Raw genomic sequence first — 15128 nt, forward strand, 5'->3', positions numbered from 1 at the left:
TTATTATCAACTCAAGATCATGGTTTTGCATCAACTCTTTTAAGTGCAAAAACACATAATACAATATTAAGTATCTCCAGATAGTCTTATAAATCTTGTTTCCCCCCCTACAGGATGCACAAGACTTGTACCTTGAGAGCGAGAGAGACAAGGCACTCACCGCAAAGTGCGTTGTCATCCAGAAGGTCTTCCGAGGGTGGTTCTACAGGCGGCGTTTCCTCCAGATGCGCAATGCAGCCACCACCATCAGCAAGGCATGGCGCAAATATGCCCAGAGAATCCGTTACCTCAAGGTTGGTCAATTTCCTTTCTTGAGAGTGATAAAGAAAAAAAAATACAAATAATGATAATAATGATATTTTATTGTTTCAAATAGAAATCCTCCTAAAATTTATTTTGCCCAATTAATTGTTGGCCAGAGCCACACCCAAATCGACGTCGCTCTATCGCTTAAAGTCATTGAATACCAAACAGGGTAGCAGCAACTCCCATGTTGTAACCTCTTTTGTTCTGATCGTATTTTCTTTTCATGTTTTGATTGATATACAAAACAATGGCAGGAAGGATGCATCAAGTATGGATTCAGTTATAATCATTGATTATAGTAATGAACTCACATATTGAAGCTTTTTACATGCACTTATCAGAGTAAAAGCACAGGAATGAATAAAAAGGCAAGAATTAAAACAATATAGGATAGAAACGATAATGATTGTATTCCACGTGGAACGTTGAATTCTTTTAGAAGTATTCTCCATACTTACCAGTCAAGTAAAGTGTCATATGTCATGTTATAATGATCATTTATTGCCATGATATTTCAGAATCTACCATGTGGTTGATTCTTTGCCAGCAACTGTCAAACTGAATGCACTAGTTTTAAGTGTCTTAACATGTTGAGTTAAGTGATAACAAATGGCATGATTAATTACACTGGCCCGTATTCTGAAGTCAGGTTTAACTTAAACCATGGTCTAACTCTGTGCTAAAATTATGGAAAGCCAAATACGTCACATTTCCCTTACATTGTATGTTTACTGCACTCTTTCCTAGCTCGTGAATGGTGGAGAAAGCTGTCTTATCTCTCCTTCTGAAGCAGTTCAAAATTATTTGAGAGAAGAATTACCTAACACATTGAGATTATACTTTTAGAGATTTATGTCATTATTGGCTCTCCATAGTTAAACCACAACTTTAAACCAGGGTTTAATTTAAACCCGACTTCAGAATACGGGCCACTATGTTTAAAGGAAACATAAAAATATTAATTCTTTCTGATTATGTAGATGAAACGAGGATACCTCAGACTTCAGGCAGTTATAAGGGCGAGGATCCTGGCGTATAGATATGAGTTTACAAGGAGGAGAATTAGAGGATTTCAGGTATGATCCATGTATTAGAATACTATCTGTAAAAATATATCCCATTCAACTGTCATTTCTTTTAAAGATAAATGCCAGTTGTGGTAACAATTTCAAAAATGAGAACATGAAAAATCCAATGAAATGACAACCCGAGTGTCTGCATAAGTAAAAAAAAATATGTGCAAAAGGATTCTGGAAGATATTGTGTTTTGCCGAGGAATTGTCAAAGTTAGCATGTGATCCGAGGCGAATGTTAAGAAATTTCTCAAGCAATGATAATGCACTCTCCCGTATGCACCTATCTGTGTTTTAACTTCTGAAGGCTTCCATGGTGAAGAAGAATAGTGTAGTAGGTTTCAAGGTATACAATATATCTGTTTGTTTGCCCTAGAAAGATACATGGTGTACCGTGAAACCTACTATGCTATCTGTGTTTGCGATTTAGAGTGTGATCGTTTTTCAGCTTAGCTTTCATGATTTCACCTGTTGCAGGTATAGAAGAAAACCTTGCTTTATTTTCCTTCTTGTGAATGTAAGAGATAGCTATCGCTGTTAAGAACAAGCAAATTTATCAAGACAATCTTTTTAACAGGCTCATGCCAGGGGATTCCTGATCCGTCAGACGACCAGAAAATATCGTAGCAGCATCGTCAAGATTCAAGCTGGTTTCAGAATGGTATTAGCGCGGAGAAAATACAAGAAATTAGTGGCAGAGGTAAGCCCTTTTGGTTTAAGATTACACACTTAGGGCATTTTTGCAATCACTTTGCGGATGCATTTTATAACGCAAATAATCTTTTGTATAAAGTTCTTCAATACAAAGCAGCCTTTGTCGAAAATAAGTAAATCAAAACTGCGGAGCTGTTCTGGTCTGTGGACAAATTTCGTTCAGTCTGAAACTTAGGACTCTGCCCTGTCCACCAACTTTCGACAATGATCTCTAATCTGTCCATTGTGATTTTACAGAAATTTTCAATAAATTCTCAAAGTTCCAGAAAGCGTATGCAAAGTGGATGCAAAAATATGCTATTAATGCTCATCATCAAGGCCATAAGAATTTTATGCATGAGGTACGTGTACCTTTGTAACAGATAACATAGCATCTTCCTCCATAAACTATGTGATTTTCATGTTTATGACCTAAAATTTAACCATGACAGCAGTTAGTCACGTAGGGTCATATTTTATATAGTGTTTGTAGTATCTCATCCCCCAAAAAAAATGAAAACAAAGAAAAAGATGAAGAAAACCTCATGAGAATTGAAATAAGAACAGTAAAAATAAAAGTGAAGGCACATGTACTCATTTCTTATTGTGATCAAATTTTTAGCACTTAATATATTTACGTTATCACCAATCCATGTGATGAATTTTTGTGAACATATGTAGACCAATGTTTAGGCTTTACCTTAGTTCTTTCTATTTTGTCCAGTATGTTGATTAATATGAATGTGAAAAATTCTTTATATCCATGTCATGATTCATGACCAATCAAGCTTTTTACATTATTCCCCGGGGGGGCCCACTTACATTGAGGAGTGGATACCATACGCGACCAAAAAAACACATAAAAAGGATTTCTTTTTCACGATAGGGCACGTTACGTACGTAACGTGATAAGGGTGTCAAAAACACAAAAATAATGAAAAAAGGGTATCTATTTCGCTAGGACAATTACGTGTTTAGGGTCGAATTTGCGGGGATGATAAAACAAAATTAATTTTTTATAAAGAATGTCCTTTTTGCCCCAACACTACGTGTTTAGAGTCCTATTTGCAAGAGGTGTAGAAGGTGGGTCATACTAAACCAAATTAGGTAAAGCCGATGACCGAAGGACCCGTAACAATAAAACATTCCTGTACTTCTTTAGGGGTTCATTTCAGGGAATATTTGCCAAGAGTATCGTGTTTCCAACTTGTTAAGGGTAGGGTTTCACACGACAATACTTGTTAAGGGGTGCATTTTCAGAATATGGAAATTACGTGTTTAGGGTGCTTTTCGAGACCCCATGGTCGCGCATGGTATCCACTCGTGAATGGAACTGGCCCCCCCCCCCCCCCGGGCATTATTCATTATTTTTTTTTATCAAAACAGGAGTATGAAGTATGAAGCAACCATCTGAATTGCTCTTAGTTCTGTGTTAACAATGTTTACAATCAAGTTATAAAATTATAACGTTTTATTGCTTAATTACAATTAAGCAATGAAACGTGCCCTTTAAGTATCATTTATATGTAGTAAAGATGAATATTATCCCCATAAATAAAGGATTATGAAGTGTTATGTAAATAAGTGCGACTGAAATAAGCCTGTAAGCTGGTGCAAAGTCTAACATAACTTTATTCAGACCAGGTTTTACAGAATATTATACTTGCCATGGGAGTGGTATGGTGATAATTATTGCCTGCTTCCTGTATGTGGGATATCATTGTTATTCACCTCGAAATCTTCTTTATACGTCATGTTGTTGTGTAGCACCGTCGTCGTATGGAAGCAGAGAGGGTTCGGAAGGAGGAAGAGGAGAAGCTGAAACGGAAGCTGGGAGCGAAGAAGGCTAAACAAGAGGCTGAAAGAAGAGCTCAGGTAAACCGTGAATAAATAATACCATGATGCTTGTGGATATGGCTAACACTATGCATATTCAGGGAACTTTTATAGTACCGAGGGAGGATGGTACATGTACTATTGATGTTCCCGAGTGTGAATAGTTTTAGCCTGTTCAGAGAATGGGTCATTGTATATTTGTTTTATGTCCCTTCCATCTGTATGACTCCTCATCACAAAAGAATAAGGTAAAGTAAAGAACAAAAATTAATAACTAAGGAAAAATTTCATCAAACGTTTGGGAAATGCTGATTGTTTGGCAGGCAAACCCATGTTAGGCGCACCCAGTAATAAATGCACAGTGGCTTGAGTTGCCACATCCATGCACGACAGTGTGCACGTCTAAAGTGCAGTGCAATATACCTCGGCTTTACTGATGACTATGACATGATTTCCCCCAAAATAAAATTCTAATCATTCAAGTATTTGGGTACTGTATTGATTGATTAATTTTACTTTGAAAGCTGAATGCTGAATGATGATTTTTTTATGAATTAATGAAGAGCTCAATTGCAAAAGGGGTTAAATCCATTTTTCATCAAATTTGATTTTTTTATGTCTCAATGTATTGATTTTTAGACTTTGATACCAAAGAAAAGTTGAATTTCCCTTTAAAACTGAACAAAAATGACAAATAAGAAGAATATGAATAAAAGTGGCAAAGAAAAATCTCTTTTTTATTCAAAAGTGATTGGATCCATTTCAGTCTGCTTGCAAAAGGGGTTAGATCCACAATGGTAATATTTTGATAGAAATATTTTTTAAAAGATTGAAAGACGGATAGATATCTTTTATACCCAATTTTATGTTCACACGGCAGGGTAGTGCAATTTATTTTTTCATAAGAATATTGCAATGTGGGAGAATAAAAAAAAAAAAAATTCTTGGGATGGTCCATAGTGGATCTAGCCCCTTTGGCAACCAGACTCTTCAAATGATTTTGTTTTTGTCTCCAGGCTCTTCTCCTAGAGCAGGAGAGATTGGAGAGAGAACAAGAAGAACAGGAGAAGCGAGAGAGGATGGAAAAGGTCGCTGCCATCGAGAAGGCCGAACTCCGTCGCAATCAACCTCGGACGGACGTGGAGGTGGTGGACGAGCTCTTCGGCAACATTGACATGAATGAAGAGGAAGGACAAGGTCCGAAAGGTTTCGAGGTAAAGCTTTAGGTAGATTATTGAAATTAAGCTGTGGATATTAAAGGCATTATGCCACAGCAAACTTGAGCAGCGCCATCTCGAGGCCTAAACTACCTCCTACCTCATGACAAACCTGCATCCTTATCCATGATGCAACACCTTGATAGTCTATGATATATCATAATAAAAAAATTATCTATTACATTCATACCGCAATATTTTTCCAAGAAATACGTTTTTAGTATGCTTCCTTATGTTCATATTCCTCAGTAAAAATCAAATTAACATTTTATTTTTTTTTTTTACAACGTACCTTGATTGGATTGGCATAGAAGCACAAATATCTGACTTTTGCTATGATAACTCCGGAATAAAACAAACTTTGTCAGATAAAACATTGGTCAAGTCCTTTCATGATATGCTTCCTAGGATCCCCAGTGTCAAATAATGATCATTATGATCTGTTCCCTATTGGCCTCGATCCTATTGTGCTATCTGTACTAATTAAGACTCAAACTATGAAGATGATGGTGAAAAGAGGAGCATATCTAAATCCACACATAAGTGATGACAGTAGACCAACTCAATACTCAGTTTTTAATTTTCTCTTTCTTTCTATTCCATGCTTCTTGAAAGCTGATGCATCCAACTTCCTGTACTACTCTCAGTGAATTCATAAATATAATCTGAAACAGGTTATGAACTCATTAAGCTTTCATAAATATACAACTCCCCTTTAAATTGAAGATACAATTCTCCCATTTAACACTTAATCCAATCTTTTCAGGATCTGGAGGCCTCGCACATGAGAGCGGTCAGTACAGGTGATTTTGACACCATGAAGCCTCACGTGCCGGATGCAGATGAAGACATCTCGGAGTATCGCTTCGAGAAGTTCGCTGCAACGTACTTTGAAGCCGGCCACACCCAGTACCACATACGCAAACCTATCCATGAGCCCTTGCTCGATCTCAAGAATGAGAATGACAGACAGGTGGGTTTCTTTTATTAAAAGCGTTTGTGGGATTTTTATTGAAATCTACTAATCCCACAAGAAATGCAAACAATTTTCACTGGTTGTTTTTTTTTTTTTTTTCATTTTAAGTTGTACCCCTGTTCGATTTATTTTTGTTTTTAAAAATATAAATATATGTATTCTTAATCGCTAGAGGGTATTCATTTGTCTCGCAATCTACTATGGTCAACAAGGAAATTCGTGATCACTCTCGCAAAAAGTGTTCACTGGCTTTCTAGGAAATTCGTGATCACTCTCGCAAAAAGTGTTCACTAGCTTACAAGTTCACGAGCTTTCGAGTGCCGCTGCAACAACAATCACACTCAAAGAGACTATGCAAGCCCAACATAGTACAGACATTCTGAAGGTTAATGAAAATATCTACGCAGATGTTTTCGCTAAATACAAGAAAAGGCAACAGGCTAAATTTGAAAAGTTGATACAACCCAAATCGAAGAAGGTCACCGCCTCATTAGCGAATGAGGATAAATGGGTTGTTAACCTATCCTCGAGACAGATCACCTCCACCGAGGAGCAATTGCTTAAGAAAGGCCTCGCCTTTGCCGTGTCACCCCAAAAATTGCCCATTACCGAGATAGTAGCTAAGGTCGAAACCGCGGTCAAGTTTATTGACCCAGTTTCGGCCGATGCCGCACGTAAAGATGTAGATTCTATTCTACAGAGAGCACGTCTTCCAAAACCGAATACCACAAGAGAGATGCGTGATGCTCTTAAGACACTCAAGAATGATGATAGTATCACAATCCTTCCTGCGGATAAGGGTAGTGCCACAATCATTCTAGATAGTACCTCCTACGAAGACAAAATGACCGAGCTTCTGAGCTCTGGTCCGTATAAAATGCTAAAGAAAGACCCCACAGATCGAATGTGTCGCAAACTGACCAGTACGTTACTGGCACTAAAGAAAGACAAAGTTCTAGATGAGGCTACATACAAAAAGATAAAGCCCACACAGAAACAGCCACCTAGAATATACGGGTTGCCCAAAATACACAAACCCGGGATACCTCTCAGACCAATAGTTTCATGCATAGGTTCTTTTGCCTATAACCTATCTAAGTACCTGGCGGACATCCTGTCCCCTCTCACTAACTGCTCAGAACACACGGTTACCAACTCCAGTGAATTCGCTGAATTCACATCGGAGCAGACAATTAACGAACAAGAATCCATGATCTCTTTTGATGTAGTCTCCCTCTTCACTAACGTACCGATAGAGGGCGCATGCAGTACGGCCCTGCAACGCATGCAATCCGACCCCACATCATCAGAACGTACCACACTTATGCCTGAACAAATAGCCGTACTCCTCGAGTTCGTCCTCAGATCCACATATTTTCTGTACAGAGGCTCTTTCTATGAGCAAACAGAAGGAGCAGCAGTGGGTAGCCCAGTCTCAGCGGTTGTGGCTAACCTATATATGGAAGGATTTGAACAGAACGCTTTGCCCAAGTGTCCTTCCACATGCCGCCCACGGGTGTGGAAGAGATACGTCGATGACACTTTCATAATTGTAAATAATTCCGAAGCAGACAGCCTACTCGCATACATGAACAGCCAGCAACCGTCCATCCAGTTCACTCTGGAGACTGAACAAGGAAGGAAATTAGCATTCCTTGATACGCTAGTCCAAAGACACGAGGGCGGGAAACTTTCCACCTCTGTCTACCGCAAGCCCACTCATACAGACCAATATATACCATATGATTCTCATCACGACAAATCGGTCAAGAAGGGTCTTGTTAAATGTCTGTTCGACAGAGCAGCACGTATTATAACTCACCCGCCTGAACTCCCGAAAGAAAGAGCACACATACGTGGCGCCTTATACAGCAACGGCTACCCACGCCGTTTTATCAAGAATACTTTCAAGAACAAACAAACACCAAGGGATCAGAAGGTTTTCAAGACTTGTACAGTCTTGCCATACATAGATGGCCTTTCACAACAACTTAAATGCCGATTAGAAGGTCACGGTATCCGAACGGTTTTCCGCTCGGACACCACCTTACGCAAACAGCTTGTACGCCCCAAAGACCCTATCCCTGATCACAGACGTGATGGCGTAGTATACAACATTCCTTGCCAGGGATGTGACGGGTCTTACATCGGAGAGACAGCCCGACCGATAGTTGAACGCATTTCTGAACACAAGCGCGATGTTCGGTTACAGCGAACCGACACATCCGCGGTGGCAGAACATGCTTGGGAGAAGCAACACCACCCAGATTGGGAGGGTGTACATTGCATTGCCAAAGAAAGACATTGGTATACACGCAGGATTAAGGAGGCTATTAGTATACGTCTTTGTCCTAACAACTTCAACAGAGACAGCGGGATCGACATCCCCGATTTCTGGATGCGAACCATCCGACAGCACAATACCCCCTTACCTGGCAGTGCACGCCGACCCGATCGTTCCCGGCCCCGATCGAGGGACCGCTCAGCCAGTCAACCCCCGCCCACGGGAAACTAGCGAGCCCGCCAATTTTGGTCTCATTTGCATATTGCCGACCCACGGCGTATTTGCATATAATTTGCATAACTCCTGACCAATCACACAACGGATCAGTGCCCACCTATTGTTTTCGCGCTTGTGCGTACGGTCTTGGAGATTAGTATAAATACAGTACGATATCGGACAATCCTTGTCACTTGATAAAGAGTTGCAGCGGCACTCGAAAGCTCGTGAACTTGTAAGCTAGTGAACACTTTTTGCGAGAGTGATCACGAATTTCCTTGTTGACCATAGTAGATTGCGAGACAAATGAATACCCTCTAGCGATTATTTCAATCCGCAATAATGAACCTATTTAGTATATGTATTCTTGATCACAGCAAATAATTAGTACTGAAATACCAATGGGATGACTATAAAACATACAAGTCAAGTTTGGCTTTCATTTTGCCATCCTTTTCCCAACTTTCATGCCATTTGGCTTGAATTCACTACTTTCTTCTTATATTTAAATTATGTATAGATGTGTTGTGATGATCATGCTCTATATTCATGCTGGTTTTGCTGTCTTATATTTCTATGTCATTTGTATTGTTGAAATTAGAAATGAAGATTTTGTTACTGAAAAAAAATGAAACTTAATTTTTCCCAGGCATGTGCTCGTCAATGGTCTTATATTGAAATCTAATGTATGACTGAGATGTGTGAGTTTATGAATTTAGATAGAATCACACCATACAGTTTTGTCATATGATAAATCTAACATGGAAGATGTTGATCATCGTGGTAGTTGAATTCGCTAAAGGAGTTAATCTGTTGTCTCACGATAAAGCAAACTGTCATTGCGACGTTTCGATTTCACCTGCTAGTCTTCATCAGGCAATGTGGACAATTGCCGCTGCGCGTGCCGTTTATAGCATTATAATGAATCCGTTGCCCACTTGAAAATACTGGTCCCTGTATAAAGTCTATGGCCCGTCTTCTTAACCGGGGTTTAAATTAAACCCCGGTTTAAAGTTGTAGTTTAAGTATGGAGAGCCAATTGAGGCACAAATCATAAGTACACATCCAATTTATTAACTCATTTGACACTCAAATTGTTCATAATTGTCTGGGAATGATAACAAAAGAATTTTTCTTCATTATGAGAGCATAACGATACAAAATAGTAAACACAAAAAATATACAATAAACAAAATTTTTGAATTTTTGGCCCCCCATAATTTTAGCGCAGAGTTAGACCGCAGTCTAAGTTAAACCCGACTTCAGAATACGGGCCTATGGGAGCGGTAGAATTGAACAAGGTTATAGATAATCTTAGGTGTAAGGAATGTCTGCGGGATCTAAGTATACATATAGCATGACCCCTGCCCCCCATTCATTACTGACAATAATCATGATAATAATTGTACACCCCATGCATACCTTGATAGCATATTGATATTATGATTGGTATTTTCTATCAAATTATCTATTTCCCAGGCTGCCTTAGCTGTTTGGATTATGATCTTGAGGTTTATGGGTGATCTACCAGAGCCAAAGGCATCTGCATCAATCGCTGACAGGGTATGATATCTCATTATCTGAAGGATATTTCATAAAGCTGTTCATATGTTATGACTGACATTACGCATGACTGCCGACCCGGGGATCAATTCATGAAAGGACTTGTCTTTTATCCAACAAGTCCTGTTTTAGATTAGTTTCCGTAGTGACAGTGCTTCTAGGCCAGTCAGAACCAAGAAAAGTTTTCAGATCTGACAACTTGTCAGAAAAAAATGTTCATGAAATGCTCCCCTGTTCTTGTCCTGAATGATATATCACTATGAAGCCAACTTAGCACCTAAGAATGTGTCCCAGTTGTGGGTAACTTCATGCATAACTTACAAACAGCATGGAGGTTTTAATAAAGCAGTTTTTAAGTTTGATTTTGCAAATCTGATATCTCTTGTATTCTGATTATGAAACATGTAATTCAGTTGCCTACAATTTAATGATTAAATAAAGCATTATTTTTCTAAAATTGACTGCTCTATTGGGAATTTTAAAGCATACAGGAAAAATAAAATTGTCAAGTTTCATCATTGATAGAAAATTTCATAAATTTGATTTGAATTGCGCTATCAATTTATTTGTAATTAATGTTAGGTTAAGGCAAGATGGAAAAATAACATAACATAGAAAATTATGTGTTCCATAGCTTTACATACAATTAGTAAGAATTCTGTAAGACACTTTAGGCAAGAGAGCTTGAGGCTATTGTAAAAGTTGTCTGTGTATTAAGAATTGTCAGTAATTTACCCCTTTTTTTCTTCATGATAATACACTTGATCAATGAAGAGTGAGTGGAGTGGAGTGTGCAGTGGAATATCCCTTTGTATTGCAAGTGTTTGTTGTTGTTTTTTCAGGATGGAAAATCAGTAATGACTAAGATCTACAATACATTAGGAAGATCAAAGGGAAAAGCAACAGCTGAGCAAATGATGATTGGAGATGATATGATTGTAAGTTATTACCTTCTTCACCCTTTTCTTCTCTCTTCCTCCCTCTTCTCCTCCTCCTTGTTCTCCTCCACCTCACCTCTCCTCTTTCATTCTCTCCATCTACTTCTTATTCTATTCCCTTTCCTAATTTCATAATCTTGTTCTTTTTGTTTTCCCATCTTCATCATCTTTTTCCTCTTTTCATCATCTTTTCACTACCAGTATTCTTTATTTTTCATCCTTCCTCTCTTCATTCTTCTATTTTACAGTTGTCTCCATTTTCAAAATCCTCAATGACCCTTATTACTCCTTCTTATTGAATTTTTGAGATACATGCCATTAAACAACTTTATTGAGTATTTTCTTTTAGATATTTCAAAAATACCCGGTATACTGTTTATTGAGTTATGTAAGCATGTAGGCCTATCCCAAGTTTGTGCACACGCGTATCTGCGCAATTCTAGTAAAAGGAGATGCGCAATATTTGGCACACTAACTCATAATGATGTAAGGAACATTATCAACTGAAATATTTTGTGAAATAAAAAGAAATTTATGTTAAGTGTTAACTCAAATTGTTGGGTGCGCAGACTTGGGGACCCCCATCACATCTCTTGTTAATTACTCTCCAGAAGGTTTGGTAAACAAGTCTGTCACGATGCTGAAGAAATTGTTAATTGTGTGTCCTAAAAAACCTGTATAAACACTTGAATTTCGGTGTACATTCCAACTTTTGATCACTTGGAAAGATAAATAGAAACTACTGAAACAGCATCTCTTGACAAATGATAGCAATTCTCTTCCATGTCTTTGCACTGTACAGCCTACCGACGCGCCCAACTCTGGCATCGGGGGTCGCAACAAGAACACGATGAGACGCAAGCTGGTTTCCATGACGCTCAAGAAGAAGTCCAAGATCAGTCAGGAGATGGCTCAGAGGATACAGGACGGCAATGAAGGTGACGTGGGGAACAGCATGCTGATTGATAGACCGACCTCTAACCTCGAGAAACTCCATTTCATCACCGGCCATGGACTTCTCCGCCCAGAGCTCAGGTGCGTATTCAGTTCAATTTCAATTTATTAGTCTATGATACATGTATACATAGGAACATTCCTCCACCATAATAATAATAATGATAATGATAGAAATAATCATAATAATGATATTAATAATAAGAAAATGATAATATTAATTGTAACAATAATAATAATGATCATAATAATAATAATAATGATAATCATAATAATAAAACAATCATGATCATTATGATTATAATTATGATGATTGTAGCCATGGCTTGATTTATACGTGTATTGGTTTTTTTATGAGGGTATAAAGTGCATCTATCATTACACAGGTTTTAGCACTTCAGCAGCATTCCGTGCATCCAAGGAATTAATCCTACAGAGTATACATTTACCTCACCTGGGTCAAGTGCAGCACAGTGTTGAACAGTTTTGTGTTGAAGATAAAGCTGAGACCTGGAAGTAAAAGAAACATACAATTGAGATCCCAAGAAAACTGTAGTCTTTGAGTGAGGTCTGTTATCACTTTGAAAGAGAAAGACAGTTCTATTGAGTACACTTTGGTTGAACAATAGATCGTATGTATTGATGCCATCAGGAGCTGGCACATCTCTGACAGCTCCGCTTACTTATATTCCCATATCCTCTGAAGGAGGGCGCTGTGAGATTAGGATGTCGTGTGCAAAAGGTCTATATCTCAGTATTTACATATAAGAGTGATGTCACAATAATGTTGCAACTTGTGGGCATGTATTATGAAAGACATGCATGAACCATCTTGTTTGTATTTTTGATAACAGGGATGAGATCTACTGTATGATTTGTAAACAGCTGACTAACAATCCTTCTCAGACCAGTCTACCTCGAGGTTGGATCCTCCTCTCCCTATGCGTCGGATGCTTTGCACCTACTGACAGGGTAAGGCACCCTCTATTATTTGTTTCTCTTCTTTTTTCCAAACAATTTTTTTTACCTTATTGTGTCATATGAATTGATTTTGGATTTGGGGTACATCACTACAGATTGGATTGCTTTAGAGGTTGTAATTACATTAGATTAAATTTAGATTAAGATACAGATTCAGATTTCATTCATCTTAACAGAGGTCCCCCCCCATGACTCTGTGCCATACCAGTTTAACTTTGCATTAGAGCAATTCTGTAAAATATGTACAACCGACCCCCTATATGTGGGACCTTCATGAAATTTTCTGCCTCTGATTTCTTATTCTTTGACAGTCTAATGTTTTCAAAGGACCTTGACGTGGTCAGTTTATAAAGTGAAGTAAGACTTGAGAAAAATGGAGGTCGAATGTACCAAAAGGTTGATCATTTTATGGATTTGCCCAAAAGAATGTCTTTTCTTTTATAGTCACCCTGTCTTAAGGGGTGTTGCAACACAATATTTGCAATTAATTGCAAATATTGTGTTATAATTGTACAAACAATAGATCAATTTTAGCTGTAGCAAATCAGATTACACTCATTGTTGCAAGAAGCACTTCCTCAATCAATCACACATTTACAATTAATTGCAAGGCATATTATAGATTTAGCGACCAGAAATAGACTTGCAATTGATCGCAAGTTTCTTGCAACACTCTGTAAGTCTTATACTTTTCCTTTGTTTTCACACATAGTTTGTGAAGTACTATGTACCTTAGGTGTTTCTTCCTGATAAAAGGACCTCCTGAGTATGCAACATATAACAGTTTGACTTGCATAAGGATATCTGTATTTGAGTCAACCTGTCCAAGCTTTTCTTTTCTTATACTTATCTGTTCTTATGCTTTGTTGCTTTCCTCATAGTTTGTGAAGTATCTGAGGTGTTTCATCCTGACCGAAGGTCCGCCTGGCTATGCAGCTTACTGTGAAGAGAGACTAAGGAGAACACTAGCCAACGGAACCAGGAGTCAACCGCCAAGCTGGCTGGAACTTCAGGTATGGTAGAAGTCTAATGTTGGTAAAGTTCTAATGTCCATACGCGATATGTGGACTAGATGAAATCTTTGGCAATCGTTTGAGTTCATGTGAGATACTTCAATGTAATTTGATATTTTGCCATTTTTAGCTGCTATAAGAAGCGTCTTTGGTAAAACCATTGCAAACTACCCAAGTTCATGTTAGATTTTCCAGCAAAAGCTGATTTTCTGCAAACTTTTCTGGAAATCTGTGTAAATATTTCTAATGTCATCTGTTATATAGGCAGAGCTACCGAATTTAACAAATTGTCACAGAGACTTACTGAAAAAATGAATCCAGGGGCCTATCTTACAATAAGTTGTGATGGTCTCACATCATGTTTATGATTATGGTTGATCTCATTGGCGAAGTTATGAGAGAGTAATTTTATGTCAAGTACAATTTGATTTTCATTTAATTCTATTGCAACGCTCTGCAGCTGTCTGTAACTCAGTTGCAACCCTTTATAAGGCTTGTTCTCGTTTTATCTCTCCATTGTGCTATCAATGCCTGTACATTCACTAATAATTAGCCATCTATCATAATCTTCTCCAGGCTACCAAGACCAAGAACCCTCTAATGCTGCCCATCACGTTCATGGATGGAACGACCCGTACCCTTCTTGCTGACTCCGCTACCACTGCCAGGGAGCTGTGTCAGCTCCTAGCCCAGAAGATCGGTCTCAAAGACCAGTTTGGGTTCTCACTCTACATTGCCCTCTTTGAGAAGGTACTATGCTTTGATATTGCCCTATTTATAAATACATATACATCTATTCTGGATGATTTGTGAAGTAAATTGCTCAAAAGGATTTATTTTTGGTAGAAAAGCTTGCAGCTGTCTAGGTGCAGTTTTTGTCAATCAGGCATTTCGTGTTCGAGGCACCAAGAGACATGGAGGGGTTACACTGTCTGTTCCCCATTAAGAAAAATGTATATGAAAATGCCTAGATGAAATAGGGCTATTGCACCAGCTGTTTATAAAGCCTCTGTTGAATTTGTTTGACAAAATATTTTTAAATGTAGCTAGATTTATAGGTGGTTTTTGGTAGAGGATA

General features: G+C 38.3%; 1 protein-coding gene across 2 annotated transcripts in view; it reads left to right on the top strand.

Annotated features, from left to right (window-relative positions):
- The window catches only part of LOC121429434 (myosin-VIIa-like), an 80551-nt gene that overhangs the window by 47028 nt on the left and 18395 nt on the right, over window positions 1-15128 (top strand). For both annotated transcript variants that reach the window (XM_041626427.1, XM_041626426.1), the window contains exons 17-28: window positions 114-293; window positions 1287-1382; window positions 1957-2079; window positions 3840-3947; window positions 4925-5122; window positions 5892-6098; window positions 10081-10164; window positions 11007-11102; window positions 11905-12137; window positions 12911-13028; window positions 13919-14050; window positions 14627-14800. In XM_041626427.1, the coding sequence (XP_041482361.1) occupies window positions 114-293; window positions 1287-1382; window positions 1957-2079; window positions 3840-3947; window positions 4925-5122; window positions 5892-6098; window positions 10081-10164; window positions 11007-11102; window positions 11905-12137; window positions 12911-13028; window positions 13919-14050; window positions 14627-14800 (1749 nt within the window). The remainder of the gene's footprint in view (window positions 1-113; window positions 294-1286; window positions 1383-1956; window positions 2080-3839; window positions 3948-4924; window positions 5123-5891; window positions 6099-10080; window positions 10165-11006; window positions 11103-11904; window positions 12138-12910; window positions 13029-13918; window positions 14051-14626; window positions 14801-15128) is intronic.

This window comes from Lytechinus variegatus, chromosome 16 (genome assembly GCF_018143015.1).
Source record: "Lytechinus variegatus isolate NC3 chromosome 16, Lvar_3.0, whole genome shotgun sequence".
NCBI lineage: Eukaryota > Metazoa > Echinodermata > Echinoidea > Temnopleuroida > Toxopneustidae > Lytechinus > Lytechinus variegatus.